At 50.1% G+C, this 24,254-nt stretch overlaps 9 protein-coding genes across 9 annotated transcripts; 6 read left to right on the top strand and 3 right to left on the bottom strand.

Moving 5' to 3' along the window:
- Positions 1-2,655: 2,655 nt before the first annotated feature.
- BJY04DRAFT_115383 (protein phosphatase regulator REG1) lies at positions 2,656-5,107 on the top strand. The gene is made up of 2 exons (XM_073708234.1): positions 2,656-3,620; positions 3,684-5,107. The coding sequence occupies exons 1-2, from the start codon at positions 3,013-3,015 to the stop codon at positions 4,609-4,611; spliced, it is 1,536 nt and encodes a 511-aa protein (XP_073568054.1). The 5' UTR covers positions 2,656-3,012; the 3' UTR covers positions 4,612-5,107.
- Positions 5,108-5,398: 291 nt separating this feature from the next.
- BJY04DRAFT_209443 (uncharacterized protein) lies at positions 5,399-6,727 on the top strand (the record flags this gene model as incomplete). The annotated part of the gene is made up of 2 exons (XM_073714129.1): positions 5,399-6,325; positions 6,389-6,727. 2 exons carry the CDS (start codon positions 5,399-5,401, stop codon positions 6,725-6,727), a joined length of 1,266 nt encoding a protein of 421 aa, XP_073568053.1.
- A 26-nt stretch (positions 6,728-6,753) lies between these two features.
- BJY04DRAFT_115256 (putative C6 transcription factor) lies at positions 6,754-10,004 on the bottom strand. The gene is made up of 2 exons (XM_073708232.1): positions 9,797-10,004; positions 6,754-9,731 (listed from the first exon to the last, which is right to left on the bottom strand). The coding sequence occupies exons 1-2, from the start codon at positions 9,872-9,874 to the stop codon at positions 7,137-7,139; spliced, it is 2,673 nt and encodes an 890-aa protein (XP_073568052.1). The 5' UTR covers positions 9,875-10,004; the 3' UTR covers positions 6,754-7,136.
- A 1,558-nt stretch (positions 10,005-11,562) lies between these two features.
- BJY04DRAFT_229952 (repressor protein) lies at positions 11,563-14,144 on the top strand (the record flags this gene model as incomplete). Its single annotated transcript, XM_073719168.1, has 2 exons — positions 11,563-13,728; positions 13,779-14,144. The coding sequence occupies 2 exons, from the start codon at positions 11,563-11,565 to the stop codon at positions 14,028-14,030; spliced, it is 2,418 nt and encodes an 805-aa protein (XP_073568051.1). The 3' UTR covers positions 14,031-14,144.
- Positions 14,145-14,351: 207 nt separating this feature from the next.
- Positions 14,352-15,536, top strand: BJY04DRAFT_209440 (nucleotide-diphospho-sugar transferase; the record flags this gene model as incomplete). Its single annotated transcript, XM_073714128.1, has 2 exons — positions 14,352-14,805; positions 14,875-15,536. The coding sequence occupies 2 exons, from the start codon at positions 14,352-14,354 to the stop codon at positions 15,534-15,536; spliced, it is 1,116 nt and encodes a 371-aa protein (XP_073568050.1).
- A 422-nt stretch (positions 15,537-15,958) lies between these two features.
- Positions 15,959-17,210, top strand: BJY04DRAFT_221384 (DUF1996 domain-containing protein; the record flags this gene model as incomplete). The annotated part of the gene is made up of 4 exons (XM_073717105.1): positions 15,959-16,375; positions 16,422-16,543; positions 16,594-16,774; positions 16,821-17,210. The coding sequence occupies 4 exons, from the start codon at positions 15,959-15,961 to the stop codon at positions 17,208-17,210; spliced, it is 1,110 nt and encodes a 369-aa protein (XP_073568049.1).
- A 207-nt stretch (positions 17,211-17,417) lies between these two features.
- On the bottom strand, positions 17,418-17,837 carry BJY04DRAFT_221383 (uncharacterized protein; the record flags this gene model as incomplete). Its single annotated transcript, XM_073717104.1, has 1 exon — positions 17,418-17,837. One exon carries the CDS (start codon positions 17,835-17,837, stop codon positions 17,418-17,420), a length of 420 nt encoding a protein of 139 aa, XP_073568048.1.
- A 915-nt stretch (positions 17,838-18,752) lies between these two features.
- On the top strand, positions 18,753-20,902 carry BJY04DRAFT_196563 (cytochrome P450). The gene is made up of 5 exons (XM_073712360.1): positions 18,753-19,804; positions 19,857-19,987; positions 20,043-20,347; positions 20,398-20,499; positions 20,550-20,902. The coding sequence occupies exons 1-5, from the start codon at positions 18,896-18,898 to the stop codon at positions 20,732-20,734; spliced, it is 1,632 nt and encodes a 543-aa protein (XP_073568047.1). The 5' UTR covers positions 18,753-18,895; the 3' UTR covers positions 20,735-20,902.
- A 157-nt stretch (positions 20,903-21,059) lies between these two features.
- BJY04DRAFT_229950 (general substrate transporter) lies at positions 21,060-22,873 on the bottom strand. Its single transcript, XM_073719167.1, has 3 exons — positions 22,630-22,873; positions 21,499-22,570; positions 21,060-21,440 (listed from the first exon to the last, which is right to left on the bottom strand). The coding sequence occupies exons 1-3, from the start codon at positions 22,754-22,756 to the stop codon at positions 21,083-21,085; spliced, it is 1,557 nt and encodes a 518-aa protein (XP_073568046.1). The 5' UTR covers positions 22,757-22,873; the 3' UTR covers positions 21,060-21,082.
- Between the last annotated feature and the right edge of the window lie 1,381 nt (positions 22,874-24,254).

Here is a 24,254-nt window from a genome sequence, read left to right as displayed (position 1 = left end):
CTACGTATCTATGGAGCAGCTGGCTTACAGGTGGATAGTACGTACTTATAGTCCTCCTACATCTTTCATCCATGCACATTAGTCTCTGGACCGGATGCGGGCTTGATGCGTAGTAAACTACCGTGTAGGGCTACTCCTTCCAAGCACCTAGCAAAACTAACCGATTTTTCCAAGGTTGCTCCCAAGACTCGGAACTACTTCGAATCACCGAATTTGCATCCAATAAGACGACGTACTTCGTCACTGTCCGGGTTGTAGAAAATACAGATGCAGGCAAGAGCACAGACACCCGTTAGATCAGCCACTGGTGGGGTCGGCGCATCGGAGATTTTTCTCGACGCTCCTCTGGGCCGCGAGTCAGATCGAACAGGGTACCCATCATAAGTGACAATCATGACGGGTTGACTCGCCGAGGAAGTTGTCAACGATTGTTCTCGACCAATCTCATGTAAGGCTAAGTCAGTATTGCTTATTACGTACTGATATCCGACAAGCTATAGATCGCAATTGAGCCCAGCGCCCCCTCTATCATGATTGCGCAGACAAACCCTGGTTTGGCGCCCGCTCACATCGGATTGTGCCATATGCGTGAAACATGATAGGAGCGCCCAAGGCTCTGAGACTTGCCTAGAAGCGAGGGGTCGATCGATGCTTTTTGTGGCTTCGCATACGCGGAAGAGCTAACGGCGCCTCGTTGAATCCTTGCTGAGTCTCTCGCGCTGGCCCACGTTTCCCATTCAGTGGTGTTTGGAGGACAGCCCTGGACTTAGAATAGAAGAAAGATTGAGCAGAAAGGTGCTCAGAGCTCGAACCATGTTGCAAAGTATTTCGTGAGATCCGCGCCTTCCATGCGTTATTAGAAGCATTGACATTGAGCAAAAGACACTATGCGGCTATTGACTACCATTGAAGGCATATCTTTTCATGTGCCTTGACGCGCAATGGGTAGGCGGAGCACGCAGTGGCCATCGAAACTGCATGTCGTCCTGTCGCCAATTTTCGCATAAGCACATCGGCTTGTTGACATGCATAATCAGTGCGGGATAGTTAGCCACCCGGAGGTGGCTAACTTACTGGAACAGTCAATCAACGCTCGAAAGGGCTCGAAACCTTGGAAGTGCTGCTGAGCCGGGCATGTTGATCGAAGAGTTGGTTCATTTACTGGTCCGAGCCACTGGTATCTACACTGACTATGACAAACTAAGGTCGTGCATAGCTAGATAAATAGGCGTCGGGAAAAGCTGAGAATGACAGTCATCGAGGAGCTTCAGACACTACTAGGGTCATATCGATTCTGGATCTTAGAGACGAGTCACCCAACGGAGTGTATGCATTTTTGTCTGACACCCAGACACAGCCTCGAATATTCCGATGCCGCTCGATGGAGCCAGGCCTCAAGGATGTGAAACAACGATAAGAGATCATATCGCGTCAGAGGCTGTGAGGAGCACGATGTAAAGTCGGAATACCCGTTCTTAAGTTGCATGCTGTCGGGGATAAGAGCCAGCGCTAAGCCCTGCATGTCCATGATGATGTGGAAACACAACGTCCGTGCATGGGAGTGCAAGGGACAAGATAAAAACAGTTCAACATTCGACACCCACTACTGCATTGTCGAGCGTTTCGCCACCCTTCCTATAGAGCCCCGGATTCCCCCGAAGGCCTAGATCGGATCGTGTGGACTCCTAGAGACTTTTGAAAGTGAGGTGATGAGTCGATGTTCGGGTTGTCTGCTCTGATAAAGACGACTTTAGGCCATATTCAATGGCAACTCAATTCATGGACATGTATCTCACAAGCGGAGGTTATGCTATGCTGGCTGTAATTGGTTCATTCCAGGCCGAGATCTGGACCGCAAGCGCTGACCGGTAGTGACCACCGCATACTCCAGGGCTTCATACTGTGGGACCCGGAACTGACAGAATTGAGAGGAGAGAAGGGAGTTGAAGAGGGGGGAGGGAAGGTTTGCAGTGACAAAGGATCGAGGTGGAAGCTGGACGATCGTAACGGGAAGCAACCAGAGGCGGGGATCTCCAGCCGTCAACAGCTTCACGTCAATCACCCCATAGCGTCGTCGTCCTCTATCCGGGACACCGTTTCTGGTTTAGACGAGAGCACAGAGCTCTTGATCAACGGATGGCAGGAGTCTGGAATGCATCCGGAGGTCTGGACAGCGGATGGTGGACAGCTCACCACCACCATTGCTGCAGCAGCTTTGTTGAGCGCAACTGGTTCCGGCGCCAATTAGAATCCCCCGCGACCGACCCGCCGCTATCTCGCTTCAACATCATCAATACGTTTTAGTCCCAGCTTAGTGGCAACGCAGGTCGAACGTTCTTATCCACTTCACTAGTAGGAAAAAACATTCCACATTTTGACCACCACATCATAACCTGGGGCAGTGGACAACCATATCAGGTCGATCACTAGTGTTTCGTGTATGCGCTGCTTTCGAACCCCGGTAGCGGGGAGTTTTGCCAGGATCAGGCTATCATCCTCGCTCCATTCTCGTCGCGATCACCTCGTCCCCTCCCGAGTAGTCCCTTGTTCAGTTGTTCTATCAAGTGTCTGTGCGGCTCGACTGAGAAAAAGCCTATCCGTGGCCAATCCCCACCTGTTATCCCCCTCTTCTTCTAGCGCGAGTTCACCCCTGTTCTCCGTCGCAGATTTCGTCTAGAACATCGCCATCCGAAGCAAAGGGCGATAATCCTGTTTATAAAATCATCGGTGCACGTCCACATTATAGCTATTCCTATTCTCCACCATTTGACGCTTTCTGCATTTGTCACCAAAGCTCCGTCGAGTGTTTACACCTTTGTACTTGTGCGATCTTGGGCAGTTTGTCTATTTTGCCATTTTTGGCCTGCGCTTTGCCTTCCGCAGCTTCTTTCCCTTACCTCCGATTACATACCTACACCTTGCGCCTTATTCTCCACGATCCACTACTGCTGAGATTACCTTACCACCCGAACATCCTGATTACGTCTAGATGAATTCAACTCTGCTACCAACATGACCGCCGTGCTAGCGTCTTCGGCGGACAGCCATTCATCCTTCTCCCCAGATTCGACTCGGCGCCCTATCTCCCAGAGATATTTTTTGGAGCATTCAGATGATGCTTTGACCAAATCTCTCCCTTCTGTCTACCAGTCCGACTACCCCAGCCCAATAACATCCTCTGCGGCCTCCTCGATCCCTACCTCCCCGAACCTCGCTCCGATCGCCTCTCGGAACTACCCTCCTACGCCTACGGGATCAATTTCATCCGCCGAGCCTCTAGATCAAGACGACGAATTAGAGCTACCGTTGTATGACAGTGCATACTTCCCAGAGCCGGAAAATATCCCTACAAATCCTTCTGTTGATTCGCTGGCGAGCCTGCATCCTACGCCCCCACAAACCCCGGCTGCCGACGATCACGCGGTGGAGGAGGAGCCGTCAAGACATGTCGACTATCTTTCTCATGAGTGGAAAGAGCAGGATGTATGGACATCCTGGCGGTATGTTGTTGCCCGTAGAGGCTTCTATGAGAATAGCATGCGGCTGGAGAATGCCTCTTGGCGAACATGGGCAAAGCTAAAGCACAATTTGGGTACCATCTCTCCGGAGACTCTGAACTGGTAAAGTCTCGACTCATCCTCCGCCCAGCGCATCTGGAGGATAGACTAACATATTAAAACTAGGTTAAAAGATTGTGACGTGACCTGGTTGTACGGTCCGCTCAAAACTCCCCATGCAAGGGAAAAACGCCTGAACGTTTCACCGCCACCCAGTTGTACCGATTCGCCTAGCCTCTGCCCTGACCGGAAATCTATCTTGAAAAAGAGAACCGCTTCGGAGACAATTTTGCAGCGCTCGTTATCTCAAAATAAACTGCTGCAGCATGCTGGGGCCATTTTGAAAGCACAAGAGGCTGAGCATTCCCGCAGTCGCCCAGGACTCGGTGTTCACTTACAGGGGTTTGAGAAATTGGGCGATGACTCATATGATCGGGGCCTCGAAACTCCTCGCGCTCGATTTGCAACTAATTTATCATCACCAGGCGCTGGCTCGCCGAGCGAAAAGCGCCATATACATTTTAATAAAGAAGTACTTCAATGCATTGCTGTGGAAGCCAAAGAGGAAGAAGAGGAATGGCTAGAATTTGGTGGGGATGCTTCATGGGACGACTCTTTCATCGTGAAACCAGTCACCCCCAGTGGGAGAAACACACCACGAGGGTGCACTAACAACGAGAACAAAACAATCGCCCCGCTTCCATCCACTACGCTTAAATACCGCGGCGATACCCCCGAGCCTCAACCTTCTAAGACTGCTAGCCGCTGGTCATGGGCTAAGTATTTGCCGGGGCACAGACTGTATCCGTCTGCCCTTGGAGGTCATGCCTGGGATTCAGCCCCCAATGCGGATGAGTCGGATCGTTCCTGGTTTGTGGATTCGCCAGAGGATGATGAAGCTGCCCAGAACTTTTATCTTGCTTCTCTGGGGTTTTCTTCTCAGGATAACGAGGGGTCCTCCAATGCAGATGTTCTGTTTGACAAAATGATGGACACTGTGAATACCGCAAGAGACATTGCACATGTAATCTGGAATGTTGGCTGGCGAGGATGACCGAAGAACATTCCTGACTTGATAATGGCGTTATGGCTACGAACTGTCTTCCCAACACTGGGAGTTAATACTCACTTTGCATTGCAGGCGTTTTGGGATATATACACTAATGCGTTGTGGATGGGTGGCGAAATCCTTCTTTAAAAAGATGATCAGTCATGGAGCTCGTGCGAGAGACTTGGTTGCATCATATCTTGGTACAACGCCCTTGTGGTTCTTGTGAGGCTCGTGAGGTCTGATTCCACTTCCTATATAATCAATTTATTCTCTCCAGAATAATGGTAGCTTGGGAAACTATTATACGCGGCTCAAATGACTGATCATTGTGACTTAATCTCGATTAGAAATGTGACCCTGGCTGCACGAGAAACTACCTAGGCACCTATACTGCACTTGATTCCTTTTCCGTCACTCTCATTCCACCTTTCACGGGAAGATATCCCGTGCCTGGGTGCTAAGTTACTTCCAATCTTCTGCCCCAACGCGCCTGAGCCGCATACATCATGCGTACTAGGTAGTAGCCATCACTTGGTTGCGCCTGCCTCGGTGCTTGGTTTAAAGACTTGACCGCGCCCATTGTTTCGAAAACAGACTTTGCGCAGGTACTAGCTCGCTTCTTTATCGTTGGCCTAGTACTATTTCTCCATAGCTTCGCTGTCAAAGATGAGCCAGCGGAGAGGACCCGGTCTTGATGTCTTTTCCACAATTCTCACGTCGCTGTCTACGGCAATGCACCTCGGCAGTTCTTACAGCCACAGGAGTCTTTGTGGTCTACTTTCTTATTCGGATGCATTGGGCCCATCGACAGAGATTCAACCTTGCGGACTGGCCCCCGGGCCACATCCAAACTACTTCTGACAATGATAGAACCACAAGTTGTGGGTTTCCTCAAGGACTGGAGGACACATTTGTCATTCTAAAAACAGGTGCCACCGAAGCCCTCAGCAAAGTTCCCGTGCACTTTGAGACGACATTCCGATGCGTGAAGCACTATGCTATCTTTTCAGATTACGAAGAAGAGATCTCTGGCGTACGGACACGGGATATTCTACGCAGCATTAGTGAACAAACGACCCAAACAAACCCGGACTTTGAAATCTACAATAGATTACACACGTCCGGCAGGGATGGTCTCATTGATGATGACTGGAATGATGTTGAGAATGGGCCCTATGGTAAACTTGGGAATCCAGGGTGGAAGCTCGATAAGTGGAAGTTTGTGCCAATGATTGATGAAGCACTCCTCATCAAACCGGAAGCTCACTGGTACGTTTTCATCGAAGCAGATACGTATGTGATATGGCGAAACATGGCCCAGTGGCTTTCAAGACTCGACTGGAACAGGCCTTATTACCTAGGTGTCCCAATGCAGATGAACAATGAGGTTTTCGCATACGGAGGTGCAGGAATCGTCCTCTCCGGCGCTGCCATGCGGCTGATTTCCCAGTACCGTTCCGCAAACTTCGCGGCTGTTGAGCATATGACTGCGGATGATTGGGCAGGCGATCATGTTCTAGGTAAAATCCTCGATGATATAGGAATATCGCTTGTTTGGGCATGGCCGATGCTGTCTGCAACGAGCGTATGGGAATTTGAGCACTTCATTGAACTGTACGGGCGAAGGCCATGGTGCTTTCCCGCCGTTTCGTATCATCACATGTCGCCACACGATATTCAAGATCTGTGGCGGTTTGAGCAGCAGTGGTTCAGATATGTGAGTTCGCGCGGAATTGTCACCTTGTCCTTTCAGATCCACTGATCATATTACGCACCACAGAAGAAAGATTCTGTCCTATTACACAAAGATATCTTTAAGTGGCATGTATACGAGTTGACCAGTTCTCCGAGGGACGAATGGGATAATCTGTCCTCTGATGAAGAGCCCGACGGCAAGAATACCAACCTGTCCATGACACTCAAGAGCTGTGCACAGATATGCTCCCTTACCACAGAATGTCTTCAATTTTCGGTGTCCGAGAAAGGCTGCTTGGTTTCTAAAAACGTCATTGGTGGCGTCCCTCGACCTGGGATACAATCAGGTTGGATGGAAATGCGAGTCAAGGCACTCCTGGAAAACGCAGGAAGATGCCCCAAGGTACGCTATGTTACATCATAGGGTGGGAGACATTGAGGTATTCTCTCTGGGGGTACATGCGCTGTAGATTAAAAGGGAGACTTACTTAAAGGAGCCATTCGCAGTTGTGGCTCTAGCAGTGATTGTATAATAAATAGAGACCTGGGCATCATGAAGCAATGTCTTGAAAGCTTTGTAGTTGAAACTCTTTTAATTGAGTGACGAGGAAGTCTTATACTGAACAAATAGTATATGCTTGATTTTTGCTGAGCGAGAGACTCACTGTCACGAACACATCTGGTCCACAGCAACGTCAATCCAACTCTCACAAATGGGTATCATAAAGACGACAATTACCAGAAAGAACATATAGAAAGTATACACGCCTGTCCAGCCAAGGTACAATTGATTACTCGATGACGGCATCTAGAGGCCATCGATTCAGTAAGGATCAAGTCTCCATGGCCTCATCCGTCGAATCCTGGAACGTCTCAGGAAAGAACCCCGGGGGTGGCCATATATCTGCTATTGAGGGTGGATGCACCAATGGCTGGGAGCCAGCCAGACGGTCTGGGTCGTGGCAGAATGCTTGAAACGTCGAATCATCCATAAATCCGAAATCCTTCAACCCTGCTTCGCGGCTCGTAGCCCACTCCGTGGTATCGAGGTATGCGAGATCTTTGAAAATTGCGTCCAGTGCGGCATTGCTTTGTAGATTGTCTGAAGAGGAGAATTCGAGGTTAGAATCAGTGGCTTTCATGGAGTGGTCAGTTGCGGCGGCGGCGGAATTTCCTGGATTCATGGAGTTTGATATGGAGGAGTCTGGCGTTGGGGGTTGCGGATGGGAAGATGGGGGAAGCATTGCGTCTAAGTCATTTGCTGGGTCTGTGTTATGAAATAGGGTCGACGATGCTCTGTCAGAGGAAGGACGTGACTGAGCATGGAATGCTGAATCGTGATTATCTATTGTCGTGTCTTTCGGAGTGAGGTATTGCCCGTCGACCGGAATGGTGATGCCGAGAATTGAGGAGGTACAATCTGAATCCGTCATTTCAGCGGTATTCTTTTTGGAATGTATGTGGACTGTGGTCTCGCCCTTGAGATCACAATGCTGCGTCGTCGTCGTGGGAAAGACGTTGTCCTGGGAAGGGCTGTAGTTTAGAGGTTTGTTTATACCTCTTGCTGGTGTCGGCTCCGAGGCTTGAGAGTATGATTGAGATGAGGACTGCGAGACAGTCCTGGAACGGTACCATTGCTCGATATTTGTTGTCAGTGTACGATAAACCGGCCAGGTTGCACTAATTTCGGATGTCCTTTGAACGAGGACTTCCGCCCACCGACCGAAAGGAAACAAGTCGCTTTCGATCTTATTGCGCAGGGTAAATGCTTGTTCGGCAATAGTACGGAGCGACAATTCGAAGATCGGCGGCAAACTGCATACCGCGAAATTCTCCAGATGCTGGGAGATCATGGGCAGAGCACGATAGAGGAGCTTCTTTGCGCCTTCCGTAGCTGGTCGCTGAGATCGGTGCATACCTAGCTCCTGAGGAGCAATGCGAAGGTAGAGCCATAGAAGGGTGGCAACGTATGTTAGACCAAGATAGGTTTGATGTGGTAATAACGCAGAGTGCCGTTCAGGGTAGATGCTTTCAGGGCCTATTAACCGACACCCAAGCGGCAGACGATCGTCCCACTGTTTGAGCTCCGAGACTAATTGCTGCGCAAAGATATGAGCATTGGGCCCGGCTATCGAATCCCGTGCGACTTTATTCAGGACACTGGATAATTCTACCAGGCGGTTAAAGCAACTTAAGGCGTGTAGAGGGCCTCGGCGAGGTGGATGTTTTCCTTGGAAAGCGCCAGTTGGAGGCAAGACGTCAGCCCACGAGTTCCATTCTTCTAGGCCATCCTCTTCTAACAGACCAATGATAATCAAGTCTCGTGAATGCATGCTGGGTCTGCGGGATAGTCGGAACGAGAGAAGGGAGTCGACCACAAAACAGCCCAAGAAAACGGCTTTCGCTTGCCTCAGGTCTTCAGTTTTACGAGCGTTTGTGGTAGCACTGACATCCATAGATATGATCATGCGTACCGCCTGACCACTGAGCATCCAAGCTGCAGTCCAGTCCTCGAGACCGACGTTAACCAAGCTCAGAAGCAAGAGCGCCTGTACATGACCGAGTTCATAGTGGTCAGTCTCTGCAGGAATCAAACTCCGAGCCACTGCATAGTACTCTTTTGTCTTTGATAGAACCCCTGAGGTTCCATCCCCTAAGGTTGTCTGGGAGATGGATATCGTGTAACTGAGGAGAGCCCACAAAGCAGCATGATCGCCCGATCCAGGTGAAAGCCTCGCGATGGATATAGAAGACGCATTGGCGTAGATGTAAGAAGCTCGCAGGATGTTGTGTTTAGCAACAATTGGAAACCAGGAATGTGTGGCGGCAAAGTACATGTCCAGTAATTGAGATGTGTTAGGCGGCAATTGCAAAGATCGCATAGGGCTGCAGGTTGTGTGAGTTGGCTGACTATCCACCGATATAGACAATCTAGCTCGTTTGGTGTGGGAAGATGTCGAGGGATCAATAACACGCGGGGCATCCTGAGATATAGGTGTAGAACTGCGGTCTATCCGGAACCCCCAGTCGCCTCCTGCATGGTTCCAAAGAGGCCCGTCAGAATCATCGCGGGGGCGTTTTCCACTGTAAGGACTCGAGGAGTCGGAGTGGGACGATAGCATCTTCTCGAGTGAGTTATAGAGACGACATGTTTTCCAGGATTCATGTAGCGTTTCTGAGGCGCTATCATCGGTCCATAGAGATATCAACCTAGTCCTCCGGTCGACAGTGTCTGCTGTTGTGCCAAGCAAGGAAAGCATGGTTTCCTCAAAACCATCAATGTTGCAAATGGCAAGGGCCCAGAGCTTCTCTAGGCCACGAACGTATCCCTCTGGTAGCCCACGTTTTTTTGCATGAGGGTCATAGGAGCAAGCTTGGCCAGACGCAATACAGGCGGAGCAGGAAGGACGAAGACCATCGCATTTGTCCTTTAGAAGATTATGGGGTCAGAACTAGTTGTTGGGAGACAAGCCACTGGGCGGAATCTACTGACCTTCTTGCTTCGACACCTATCGCAGGCCCTCGAGACCCTCTTGCGCCGAGGGACTCTGGGATCGGAAACCTCATCCATGAGGAATCACTTGTTATAACACTGAGGCTCCATACAGCCTGGACTGACGGGTGAATCCGATCACGGACCAGGGACGAGATCAAGATGACTTAAATTTAATTCAAGCGGATGGAGAGGCGACAGCGACAGTACATATCAGGATTTCAAGGTGAGCAGAACCGAGAGACTGCAGAAGTGGGAAAAGTACTGAGCCAAAGGCGTGAAGTTAGGATATGCGAGCGAGGGCATCGGAACAACCGATTGACAGCATTCTTGGCCCGCTCAAACCCTGGAGAAGAATGGCCAGACCCATCCCGAGCCAGAAAAAGAGGAGATGAGCTGCAGAGACAGCCAGGTGGAAGCCAGGGACGGGTTCTTGACGGGCGTTCGGGGCGAAGTTCGGGAAGTGGATGGATGAATGATGAGTGATGGAAGATGGCAGAGGGAATAATTCCGTCGGCTCCAGCTGTAACCCCACATGACTACTAGTACTCTTGTCTCTCCACAAATTCTCGCGGAGTACTCCGTATGCAGAGTACGGAGTACGCAGGAAGATGCAAATGTGAGCTCGAGTTTTGTTACGCTATAGCTCTTATCACTAGAACTTTTTCAAGCGGAAGGATGTGCAGCAACTGCAGATAGTCTCTAACTGAGTTCGACTTTCACTTGACGAAGCTGACTCTTTGACAGAGCTGGATGTTCTCCCCGGCCAGATGCTCGTCGGAAAGACGCCGGGAATGCAGGCAGGACTCCTGGAAATGTTCCGATAGAAATTAATTCCTCTATTGACTCGACCTTCAGCACCGGCGAATCGTTTGCAGCCTGATTCAAACTCAAATTAAGTCACCTTGTTCTCGGTACCTAACCGCCGATTATCGGTACTTGTGGTCGGAGTGAGATGCTCCGAGACCAAATCATCACGGTCTGGAGCAGAGCAGAACGATATCCCCCACACTTCCACTATGACGGCAGCAGACTTGCATACTGGCGGATTTCAATCACGTTCAACAGACATGGGAATCTGCTGATAGGTTTGGTTTGTCGGGATATAGAATGCACTGGGTGCACCCGGGATGTATCACGTCCGAATTTAGGACACAAGCCTTTGCCACAAGCCACAGGACAAAGTCGACAAACAAAGTCGTTTCCGAGGCACAGCCGGCATCCCGAGTCGGTAGTCTGAGAATGCTTGAAGCAAAATTGAACAGACGTGGAAGACAGGCTCTATGGCGGGAAAGGTCTTTGCCGGACCAGGGGCCGGCGTCCACTGGCAGTACATGGAGCTGGAACACTGGAGCTTGGCTTGGCCCCGCTCTCTGGGGAGCTCACCATCAGGCTCAGCCCTTTCTGGGGTTATACGGAGTACGCCCTTACCGAACAACCAGCCATGCCATTTCGCTGATTGGCATGCTGCCTCAATCTCGATCGTCCATATCAGCCCCTCCCAGCTTCTCAGCAATCCATTTGCAGCATGATTGCTGCCGTCATCCGACTGTGTTCCCCTTAATCCTCCCTACGTTTCGTTACCTCTCGGCCAGTCCTTTTGGAGACATGGACGTATTGGGAATAAAACTTGGCGCATAATATCAAAGGTATCCTATAGACGCGTCTATCTCGAGCAAATATTTCGCCAGCCTGGCTGACCACGTCCTTTTTCGACCTGTTCCCCGAGAAAGATACTTTGTCGATCTTCTGCCCATACCATCAAGATGCCTCAGAGTTTCGGCGTGGGTGTGTACCGAAAGGTCGACCCGGAGGCTTCTTTAGTTCTGATTGGGATTCGTGGGTGTGGGAAACGGTCCTTGGGGTTCGTCGCTGCAACCGCACTCAAGCGCCGCTTCATTACTGAGGATCACTACTTCAAGGAGGTCACAGGGCTTTCGCGACAGGAATATCTGAAACAGTATGGAAGTCAAGAATTCCAGCATCGTGATATCGAAGTGTTGAAGATGATGCTGGACAACCATCGTTCGCGCTGTGTCATTGAGTGCGGCCTCGGGAGCCTTACTCGACCTATTCAAGAACATCTCCGACGATATTGTGCCACGAATCCGGTCGTCTACATAGCACGAGATATGGATCGCATTCAGAGATTGCTTGGCCTTGATGATCAAGCAGCGAAACTGCTTGGTGAAGGAGACCCTCTTCACCGGACCTGCTCAAACTTCGAGTATTTCAATGTCGAGGATCGCTCGAGTTTGTCTACCCAGCACGATGAAAGCTTGCAAGACAGGCGCTCAGTCGGCTACGCTTTTAAGCTCAAGGAAGCAAAGGAAGACTTCACACGGTTTGTCCGCTTTGTTACGGGGACAACTGTTGGTCATGCCAGTTACGACTCACCTTTTGTGCTGTTGGAAACTCCACCGGAGTTACGATCATATACATATGCTATATTTATCCGGTCTTCCGATCTGATAGAGAATGGAGTTCGGCTATCGGAGCTCGAATCGGGCGGAGATGCCATTGAGCTTTGTGTTGACCGCTGGAACCCGGAAATGGCGATGATTCTAAGCAAGCAGGTGTGTGTTCTCCGTAGGAACACTCACACGCCTATAATCCTCTCGGTCGACACACGCTTATTAGGAATTAATGGTGACGTCCTACATCCTACTCAGCGTCAGGATATGTACTACCAGATTATGGAGCATGCTCTACGGCTTGCTGTTGAGTACCTGGTAATCGATTTGAATCAAGATCACGCTCTAATAACTGAGGTCATTCGCAATAGGGGAATGACGAAGATCATCTGCCAGCGCATTTTTGAGCCGTCTTCTGGTGTGACATGGGACGATGAAGAGTGTTTATCAGCTTATCTCGATGCTACCGGGCTAGGATGCCAACTCGTGCGTGTTCTTCGTGTGGCGACCTCGCGCGAAGACAATGCAGAAATATCCAGGTTCACAAACAAGGTCAAATCTTTACCTGGTGATCATCCACCCGCCATAGCCTTCAATATTGGTAGTCTCGGGCGTACGTCTCAGATATTCAACTCAACCCTCACTTCCGTTTCGCATTCCGCCATTAAACGCCATTGCCAGAATGAAAGAGACCCCCTGATCACAGCTCGCCACGCTGTCCAAGCTCTTTTTCAGAGCTACGTCCTAGATCCTCTCCAATTCTATATCCTTGGTGGCAGCGTAGCATACAGCTTGTCACCCGCAATGTACAATGCCGCCTTCCGCCATTGCGGTCTGAATCATACATACAGTATCCCTAAGAAGCCGACGCTAGCTGCCTTAGACCGGCTGGGTCGGGATGAGCATTTTGGAGGCGCTAGTGTTGTTCAACCTTGGAGGGTGCAGGTCTTTCAGCAGCTTGCGGCGAAGAGCCGTCATGCAGAAGCCATCGGGGCAATCAATACGATTATGCCGCTCCGGGGTCACTCCAATGGCACAGTCTTTCCTCTACAGGAACAAGCTAGCCGTCGCCACCAGGCTGGTCCGGTGTTGGGATGGTATGGCGAAAATACTGACTGGGTTGGGATTATGACTTGCATCAACCGCAACCTCTCCCCTCGTAATGCTATTAGCCCGTTAAAAACGACTGGGTTGGTGATCGGGGCGGGTGGAATGGCACGTGCTGCTGTATATGCGATGCTTCGGCTTGGTTGCCGAAAGATTTTCATATATAACCGTACTACATCTCGCGCGGAAAGTGTTGCCCACCACTTCAATTCATGGGCAGCTTCTCAAGTAGGGCTGACAGAAGTGGTTTATGTCCTTCAATCATTGCAAGATGAGTGGCCGCCGGATGCTAGTCCTCCGTGCTTGGTAGCCTCCTGTGTCCCTGCGGACCCCGACACAGATGAGCCTCCTGCCAATTTCGAGATGCCAACACAGTGGTTGGGAAGCCCAACTGGGGGAGTGATCTTGGAGGTATGCTGTTTATCTAAACTAGTTTTGGGGCTCTGGCTAACGCGTGGCAGTTCGCATACAAACCACTAGACACGCCGTTGCTTCGCCAGATGCGTCGATTTCGTAGTGATACTGGACGGCAGTGGGTTCTGGTAGACGGGCTTGATAATGTCGCCGAGCAGGCAATTGCACAGTTCGAGATTCTGACAGGACGAAAAGCGCCACGCCGCTTGATGACCTTGGAAGCGCTTCGCAACTATGTTGGAGAAAATGGGCCTTTCGATGAGAAGACTATTCGGGCTCGATTTGATAGCGCTCAGTAGTCAATTGCAGCAGGCCCGTCAATGGCAGAACCATTTGTATAACATAGGCTAGTTCTGTATAAAAAAACATTCCATCTAAGTACAAGATATGTTTTGCTACTTTTGGGTTGACAGCAGTGGCTTATCGATACCTTACCTACCTACCTATCACGTGCGAATATTTTCAGAGCTCAGGGCCAGGCTCCAGAGGACCAAGTACTAACTAACATAACACTCGCCGAATCATTGATCATTGACTGACAGACTTAATACTCCTCGGTTCCAAAATGGAACTGCTGCCCACCGATCTGACCAATTTTCGACTGAGTCCTAATACAGATAATGTCTCTCCATCGCCGAAAGAGCTCTGCAGCCTCCGAGGCTGACTTCTTCGACATCCCTGACGAACCGATCTTCGCGATGTTTAAACGGCAACTCAGACGTATTCGAACCTGGGGTTTTATCTTCGTTTTCATTGTATTTATTCTCTTCCTTCGACGAGAACGACCGCCGCCTCCTGCTCTACCTCACATCAATTACGACCTGGTCGATTGGTCCAAATTCGCATACAGCCAATATGCGACTTCCAGCCCGTACCTATGCAACGCGGTCTTGGTTTTCGATGCCCTTGAAAGGCTTGGAAGCCGAGCTCGGCGAGTGCTATACTATCCGAAACATTGGGACGTGGTTGTTGATAGCGACCATGATCGTGATAGCCAATTGCTTCGGATCGCAAGGGACAAATACCAGGCGCAATTGGTGCCAATAGAGCTGGAAATGATAAAGCCAGACGCAGGTACGTCATCCATAATCTCTGTGCCTCTCCGTGAGGACACGATGCTGATCTGTGCTATCCCGACCATAGGGCCCGGCGAGTCCTGGGACAAGAGCATCTCGAAATTGCTTGCTTTCGCCGAAATCGAATACGATCGGATCATCCACCTCGACTCGGACATCCTCGTCCTTCAGAATATGGACGAACTATTCTTCCTCCCTCACACCCCTGTCGCAATGCCGCGCGCATACTGGCTCCTTCCCGAGCAACAAGCCCTCTCCTCCCTCCTCATCGTGATCGAGCCTGCATATCGGCGGTACAGAGCCCTCCTCGACGCGGCACTTGGCAAAGAGGCCGATGGAAACAATACAGAAAGTCCGCGAAACAAATATGACATGGAATTGCTGAACGAGTTTTACGGCAATTCGGCCATGGTTCTACCACACAGGCAATATGGTTTGATCTCCGGCGAATTCCGCACACAAAACCATACCGCGTTCTTTGGAAATGCCGATGAAGTGTGGGATCCGGACAGAGTAATGGCGGAGGCTAAATTTGTACATTTTTCGGACTGGCCGCTGCCGAAGCCCTGGGTTATGTGGCCACACCAGATGCTTGCAGATATCCTGCCAAAGTGCAGAAATAACCCAGGTACTCTGCATGAGAGTGGGTGCCGCGACCGAGACGTATGGATGAAGCTATATGATGATTTCCGTATCAAACGGAGGGCAAGTTACTCCCCCAAAAACTAGCCAAAAGACTACTTGCTAACTGGCGATTTCAGGACGTCTGCAAACTTCTTAGCTATCCTGCGCCGAACTGGTCTCCCCCTAGCAAGTCCGACGATGATAAAAGAGGGACTGGACACACTGGGGATAGGGGGGGCACTGGAGACAGCAAGGAGTAGAACGTCCTTTTCACGGCGTTGGAGGTATTTTGAGACGTATTCATTCGAGGGATTAAACACAAATTCTAAGTAACTGACCAAGTAGAGTAACTGGGATTCTTTCTTCGGTGCTGAAACTCGCACGGCAGGGATGGTCTGGTATGTAGCTAGCTATGTAAATCGATGTGCAGATTCCACAACACAAGCAGATCAATCAATAAACTTATATATCCTCAAGTGTGTGTCCACGCTCTTTGTCCTCTTGTCCTTTGCATATCGCACAGGACGATGTTAACCCATTCCGTTACCAATGGCTTCCTCGTAGCCACGGCCTTGGGTCTGCTCCTCAATCCCTCTCATGTCAGCGGCGCAAGACCACAGCCCCCGATCCCAGTACCGAGCAATCAAACAAACCCAGTGTCCACGATAACGGACGAATTTAGCTTTAGCTGCCTTCCGCTCACGATCCAACTCTCTGATCCTATTGTAACCCCGGGTCAACAATCAGCGCACACGCACGTAATCACTGGGGGCACCGCATTCCAGAGGACGATGGGGGGTCAGACGGCCCGGAAGGCGAAAGGAACAACGTGCGAGGTTGCCATTGATAGGAGTAATTACTGGATCCCGGCGCTTTATCATCAGACAGGGAATGGGAGCGCGAGTGGAGTTAGGTCATTTGAGATGGTGGAATACGAGTCGAGTGTATGTCTCTATATGTTGGCTGGAAGTATGGTGGCTGACTATGAAGGCGATATACTATCTCAACCGTGCGTGCAATCATACCGCCAGCGCGTCGGGGTGTCGGAAAGGGTCATATCCATTGGCGCCGCCGGCTGGATTGCGTGTTATTGCTGGGAATCCGATGCTTCAGTATAAATACCTCCTGGCGAGTGTGTTTGATCGAACTGACAGATGTATAGGACGTATAATAACTCTGACTTCGCTCAACGTGCCATCTCGCACATGTGCCTGAAACAGAATGGCGCTTCGGAAGAGACAAAACATCTCCCGCGACAGCCGTGCGAGAAGCTGAGGTCACAGGTCTTTTTCCCCTCATGCTGGGATGGGAAGAATCTGGACAGCTGGGATCATAAGAGCCACGTAGGTCTCTCCAGACCACCCTAACGTGTAGCTAACGCTATTTTAGATGGCATATCCCGAATTTGGAGACTATAACAAAGGTGTATGCCCCGATTCACATCCTGTGGCCATCTTTTCAGTCTTCATGGAATTCCTCTTCAACACAGAGCCGTTTCCCGACTACGAGAACTGGGTGTATGCGATGGGTGACCGAACCGGTTATGGTCTGCACGGAGACTTCATTCACGGTTGGACGGACCAAGACGCATTGCAGCGCGGATTTGAGACTTGCACAGGGAAAGCATGGTTGAGTGACCCAAGGTGCTCAATCACAATGGCTCAAAAGAGACCACTGTCTCCTTTGGCCCTGGAGCCAGAGACTCCAGCCCCAATGGATGAGTTGGGACAAAAAAGAAGTATCCCGTCTTTGCCTGGGAATCCAGAGCATGCTCTTTGAATTAACTGACCTTGTCGCCCTTGCTGTATTGAGTGCCGTGATTGAGTGGATTGTAATTATGACCGCGTCTACCGGACTTCAGCCGCTGAAGTCCGTCAGCGTTTTGGTGCTTCGAGGTAAATGATTACTCGGCGATCGGCACCATTTCGGTTGAAAATGCCTTGGGTTCGGGCGACATTGTCTCATGATATAGCGCCATAAGACCCCTCAGTCTTTCACGTATCCCATACCTCTCCTCCACCACTGCCAGACTCCCCTTCTCTCCATAAGACTTCCAAACTCTTTCACGCTGTCAACTTCGTCCAGTCCGGTTTTAAATAGCCCCTCCTCTTCACCCTTAGTCTTTCCCCTGTTCTTCTCGGGCCCTTTCGTCTCATTCGCGCCTTCGACAACTAAACCCGCTGGGCGGCTCACGAGCTGAAAATCCTTGTACCGTAAATTCTTTACAACACCAACCCACGACTCAACGGTTTCCTTGTCTTTCGCCTCAACGTACATGATACCGGGGCAGCCGCCGTAACGAAGCAGGGCTGAACAATTGAGGCCATCGGCGGCGCGTTTCAAGGCAGCGACTTTCTTGCGAGAGGTTATGTGATGGGTGCGAATCAGGGCGTTGAAGACGGGCATTGGTGGTTTTCGTCGGGGTCATGGATCGAACGAGGGTGGCATCGCGAATGGGAAAGGGAGATAGATGTCTTAATGAGGTGGGTAGGTTGTCTGGTGGAAATATTCTGCGTTGTGTTCGGAACGTGTGGAGATATATTTAGGCTACGTCACCGGCCTGAGCGGCTCAAGGCGACAATGCCATAGTGTCTTCTACTCGAGCAACCTTCAGTTGCCATTCCCTCTTTCTCAATCTATTTTACTCTGGAGTAACTCTATCACAACTTAGCGATATCTCCGATACATATACGGCGCTTACGTGGACCTGTTTGGTCGCAGTGGCACTACGGGGTACCCAACCACGCCCTGAACAGCCGTCTCACGATCTTCAGCTTCGTAAGAGCTAACGGTCTTCAACCGATTAGTTGTCCCCCACTCCACCATCCTCGGCACTAATTCGGTGGTTGCAGGTGACCGAGCCTCGATTCTTTGGTCGTGCTCCACGTTGATGGTCTTGGCGGTCAGGTGACATACACTTTACCTTTTATAGCTATGTATGATCTTTCGAGCCACAGTAACTATTTCAGTACTATTACATAAAATACCTAAGTACTTGATAACTACTTAATAAGTACTTAAACTTTAGTGCTAGTTTATATACTTATAAAGTATAGCTACTATCATATTCTAATATTAAGAATATTTTAAGAGAACTTAATAATATTATACCTTGCAGGTTTTACCTTGTAATTCAGAAAACTATGTATTATATTTCTGCTGATTAATGGTCTTGGCGGTCATGTGAAAGGGGTATATGTCACGCAGCCACGTCTTTTAGGTGACGTGACCTGTGTACACACTAATTCGCTAGAAATACAGTCGACAGGGATGATTAACCCTATTACCATGGTGTCAATTTATTCTCTCGCAAGCTAAGATGATACCTAGGCCCTGAATGGAAGTACTTTGCGCTATGATCTCTAGGGTTCTTGGTAAACGAGAATATATTTAAGATGGATAGCCCCGCAAAGTCTCGAATGAGAAGGACAGCAGCTATTGTTCGTTCAGTTTAATTTTATACCATGCCGCTCCTTTCTACGTACATTGGTGCAGCACTGGCGGGCATCTTTTCCCATGTCGCATATTTCAAGAGAGGAGAACATCACCTTTATGGTCCACTTTACATTAAGATCTTCCTCGTCACTATCACCGCAGGGACTGTTGCGTTATCATTTGCTCAACGAACAGCATGGACAGCGTCCCTCAGCACTGTAAGTAGCCTAGTAAGTGCATATCTGCTGGGCCTATATGGGAGCCTTCTTGTATATCGCATATTTTTGCACCCCTTGTGCAACTTCCCGGGTCCTTTCGGCGCGCGAATATCTACAGGATGGATAGCAACTCAAGTGAAGAAGAACAACCATCATATCGTCGTGCGCGAGCTCCACCGCAAGTATGGCCCGATTGTTCGGGTCGGATCGTCAGACATATCAGTTATTCACCCGAAGGCTGTTGACATAGTCTATGGTCCGAGCTCCCGGTCCTACAAAGGAACGGGTTATGAAGTTAGTTATCCAGAATTTTCGCTGCAGTTGATGCGCGACCCAGCTCAGCACCATGCTCGACGCCGCGTTTGGAGCCCCGCGTTCAGTGATAGAATGCTGCGTGGGTATGAAGAGCGTATCCGTGGTTACCGCGAGCAACTGGTTAATCGACTTTCCGAAATGAGCGGACAACCAGTCAGCATCAGAAAATGGTTCAACCTGTATTCCTTTGACGTGATGGGGGACATGGCTTTTGGAAAGGGATTCGGGGGCCTGGAGCGCGGAGAGCAACATTGGGCCATTCAGTTACTGAGTTCATTCGTGGATCCAATAGGGTGGTATCTTCCCACCTGGTCGTTTATACTCTTAACTGCAATTCCGGGCTTATCGGGAGAGTTCTGGAAGTTCCCGGAGTTTTGCAAGGAGAAGACAATCGAAAGATTCAGGGTCGGTGCCTCGAGAATCCTGTGAACAGACACGCTTGCTGACCGGCTGATAGAATAAACCTGAGATTCCGGATCTTAGTTCTTCGTTATTCGCGCCTCTGAAAGGAAGGGACATTACTGAGATAAGCCCTGAAGAAAAGGTCATACTTTTTGGTGACGCTCGAACCATAGTCATTGCAGGAAGGTATCAACCCTATCTAATCGTTGTCTAAAAGGCTACGCTAACAGAATGGACCCAGCGATACAACGTCTGGGACGCTGTCTGCTATCTTCTACGAACTTGTTCGTAACCCGGAAGAGATCAAGAAATTGCGCACCGAGTTGGCGCCGTACGCGAACGCGGACGGGGTAAACGGCGAGTTCTTGCACTCGAAGATTGCTCACCTGGAGCATTTGAATGGCGTTATAAACGAAGCTCTCCGGCTATATCCAGCTGTTCCGAGCTTTCTGCAGCGAAGGACTCCCCCAGAGGGAATCACCATCGAGGGATTGCATATCCCTGGAGAGATGCACATATTCTGCCCTCTATATACTATCGGACGCTGTAGGTCCAATAATCCTGATTACGATTGGTGTTTATCTGACGAGGAGTAGCTGAACTGGCGTATGATAGACCGGAAGAGTTCATTCCAGAACGATGGTATAAATGGCCTGAGCTAGTCAAGGACAAGGCAGCATTTGCGCCGTTTAGTGCTGGTATGTTTACCACAATTTGGGAATTTCTCCCTTGGCTGATGGACTGACAGGTGAATTCAACTGCATCGGACGGCCGCTGGCATTGATGAATCTTCGCACCACCTTAGCTCGCTTGGTCATGCAATTCGATTTCAAGTTTGCTCCTGGGGAGGACGGATCTCACTTTTTGGGGGATGCGAAGGATAATTTTGTCTTCTACTTTGGGGAGTTAAACATGGTATTTACTCGCAGGTAGCAGCTTGTCGGCTACAGCAGGCCTAGATGCCTGCCTCGATCCTACAAGTCAGGCAGAATTCATATAGCCTCGGTGCCATTGATCTACTTCGGTTCCCACTGTGATTTGACGTGTAGATAATTTCATTCATGAGAATATAAGTACAAGACTTATCTAGCGAATAGTAGGCGGTTTTCTCTCCTCAACCATGTAACAGTGAGCTGTACAACTACAAATTGTCTACGCTGTAGAAATATCGTAGGAGAACAAGATTGTAAAAATGTCAATATGTCATTTAGATCATGGACTTCGTGGTAATTTGATACCCAAAAGGCCTTGTTAAAACCACCTCTATATACGCAGGAATTCTCACACCCGCTCAACCTGAACACTCCCATCCTTATCTCCATCATCCTCAGACGATCTTGGCAAATCAACCTTACTATCGGCAGTATTAGGGGCATCATCCCCATCGAATAGAATAGCCATATGCTCCAGACTGTACCCCTTGGTCTCGGGGTAGAAGAAGTAAGAGATCACAGCGTAGCATATCAGGATCGCGACGAAGACGAAGTAGTATCTCCAGCCGATAGCATCGAGCGCGATGGGGTTCACAAATGTGTTGAAGATCAGGGCGCCGTTGGCGGAAAGCCAGGCGACACTGAGACCGCGGGATCGCAGGGCGAAAGGCCAAATTTCGCAGGGGTAGGCTGTTAACATGGGTGTTCTGTTGAGATAGAGAGTTAGGATTGTTTTCTGAGAAGGGTACGCGAAGGGTGACTTACAAAGCTATATCGTAACCTGCGAAAAATATGAAGATGAATGGAATCACTGCTGTGCCCGTCGGCGCGGAGCCAGTTTGGTCGAAAGCCCCTGAAAGACCAGTGATGATAATGTAACTGGTCAACATGATTCCTGCAGATGTCATGAAGAGAACACGTCTTCCTGCCCGGTCAACCATTGTGGCACCGATGGCACCAAATATCAAATTCCAGATCTGGAGGCAGGCGGAGATAAGAAGTTGGTCCTTTGTCTCGGTAATACCAACGGTATCGAGAACCAGGGCGAGATAGTACGAGACGACACCGTTACCAGCCCATTGGGAAATGATACCGAGGGTGACAGTGATCAAGAGACGGTGACGGTTGCCAGGGGTCTTTACTAGGTCGGAATAGCTGCTAGATGATTCTGCCTCTCTCTCCGCATTGATCGCTGCTTGGATTTCATCGACTTCGTAGGTGATCAGAGGCGAAGACTGATCACCGGCGGTGTGCAGGTCTGCGAGGATCTTGCGAGCCTCTTCCACGCGGTCGTTGCTAATTAACCAGCGAGGACTTTCAGGAGTCATAATAAATCCGGGAATAGCAACGAGAGGAAGAAGCATCTGCAATAGACTGGGCAGTCTCCATGACCAAGACGAGTCGTATGTGCGGGTAGCAAAAGTCACCCAAGAAGAGATGACAGCACCGAGATAGTAACCAACCATGAAGAGAGCACTAGTGATACTTCGGTGGGAAGGATATGCCATCTCATTGATCAGAAGAGGGGGCGCATTCAAGGTCCAACCAGCGCTTAGACCGACCAGGACGCGGGAAACAATGAACACTGTGTCATTTGGGGCGGCAGCACCAAGGATGGACCCTGCTAGGACGAGCACAATGCCAATCCAGACACATGCTTTCCGGCCAAAGCGGTTGGAGCACCATCCAGCAAGGGCAATGGAGACAAGTGCACCGACGGCGTATATAGCGTTGATGAAACCAAGCCATGTACCGGAAGGCTGATTCATGAAGTCCATCCAACTGTCGAGCGATTGAAGACCATTGACCAGGGAGCCATCGTAACCGTTCGAGGAGGCTATAGATACTTGGATTAGTATCTAAAAAGACTGACCGAGAAGGGGAGGAGGCACTCACAGAAGAAGATCAAGGACAGCAGGCAGAAGTTGAGCCGCCGCAATTGGGGGCTTTTCCACCACGTATAGTCAGGGAGGACAGCGGCCAGCTGATCATTGCTGGGTTTTGGGGAGGTTTTGACAGCCATCTTTGTGCATACTCTTCTGAAGACAATATTACTAGAGACTGGATTCTGAGCACGCAGGAAACTGGAGAAGGAGTGCCCAATAGTCTTATACACACCAGGAGCAACTTAGCAGATGCATCACCTGAAGGCCGAAGTTTTACCGAGCATAACCTGGAGCATTGGAGAAGTGGACTGTGGAGTGTGTCTGGAGAAAGGCCCAACTCCAAGGAAGCGTGCGTTGGACTTGGACCCCAACCATCTCGGTCCAGCTGGACTCCGTAGTCCGTAGTAGAGTACTCCGTAAGGGGGTTCGTTTTCCGATTCACGGAGGTTGGCCGAGTGTGGGGATCTCCCCGATTCACCCCAGCATTGCTCGGCTCCTGAGTCCTGCTTCCTGCCCATCCCGACAACCTCGCAATTCCCATGCATTATGCCTGAATATACCCATAAAGTCTTTTATAGCATAGTCATGCCTAAGTAGTGCTTTGGCATAGCTATGTATAAGTTGAGGATGTCGTACCTACTACCGGGAGGCTGGAGGAGTCTTCGAACCACGGGCGTTTCAATGGACACTGTCCGATTCCTGACTCGCGCAGGCGAAAACTAGTCAAGACTAGTCTGGAGTAGGAAGAAGTGCCAATGCTGTCTTCCCACATCAAGGAGCAGTCTCAACCAAGTCTACCTTGGTGCCTGGCCTTCGCCGCATGTTGGACGGATGTCGTCCCGACTTTCCGGCCATCAAGTGGTCAACTCGACTCAATTTCGTTGTTAGAATCAGACTGGAGAACGTCACCCTCCCAGGAAAACCGGAATTACCCCAACATAATACCCCAATCATTGACCAGCGAATCCGATTGATTTTGCCAAGCTGCCGGCGCTTCAGGTCTTCATTTCGCATCTCACCTGAGCATGCCACATGGTACCCCCAAGCCCGCTACCTACGTCACTTACAAGTTGCGAAGGATGATTTAGGCCCAGGCATCATCCCCGAGGTCGGCACAGAGGATCTCAGACAGTACCCGCGGCGAGAATCCCGCGTGCTCGGACAACCGCGAGTAAGTTGACTCTCGGGTCGGGACTCGGGATGCCAAACTTGAAACTGACTGATAGTTACCATAATAGCTTGTGCTAACACTCCGGAACTGCACCATCAATTGGAACCTCTGCTGAGAGCATAATGGGGTCTTGATCATGTTTTAGCTCCTGGAAATGGCCGTTTACGTCACGACCTCGGCGCGATATCGTGGCATCGAGAATGATACCAAGAAACCGGCAAGCCCGGTAGAGTTTCTCTCAACCGGACAGGGAAACAACACTCGATAGATCTGGAGGGCAAGTTTGCGATTCGAGGGAGCTCTAGGCTAAGACACGGATTCGATTTAGTGTCAGGATGCCCGCGATAGAACCGGTTATCTGCTGTGCGCTGAAAAACTGGTGTACTTTGAGATGGCTGCCGAACCCGAAGTATATTTGCAAACGTCTACCTGTGTAGGAATTGGCATGATTCAGGTATGGCGCA

This window comes from Aspergillus karnatakaensis (genome assembly GCF_047715665.1).
Source record: "Aspergillus karnatakaensis strain CBS 102800 unplaced genomic scaffold BJY04scaffold_48, whole genome shotgun sequence".
In the NCBI taxonomy this organism is placed as follows: Eukaryota; Fungi; Ascomycota; class Eurotiomycetes; order Eurotiales; family Aspergillaceae; genus Aspergillus; species Aspergillus karnatakaensis.
This window is presented reverse-complemented; position numbering and strand designations above follow the sequence as displayed.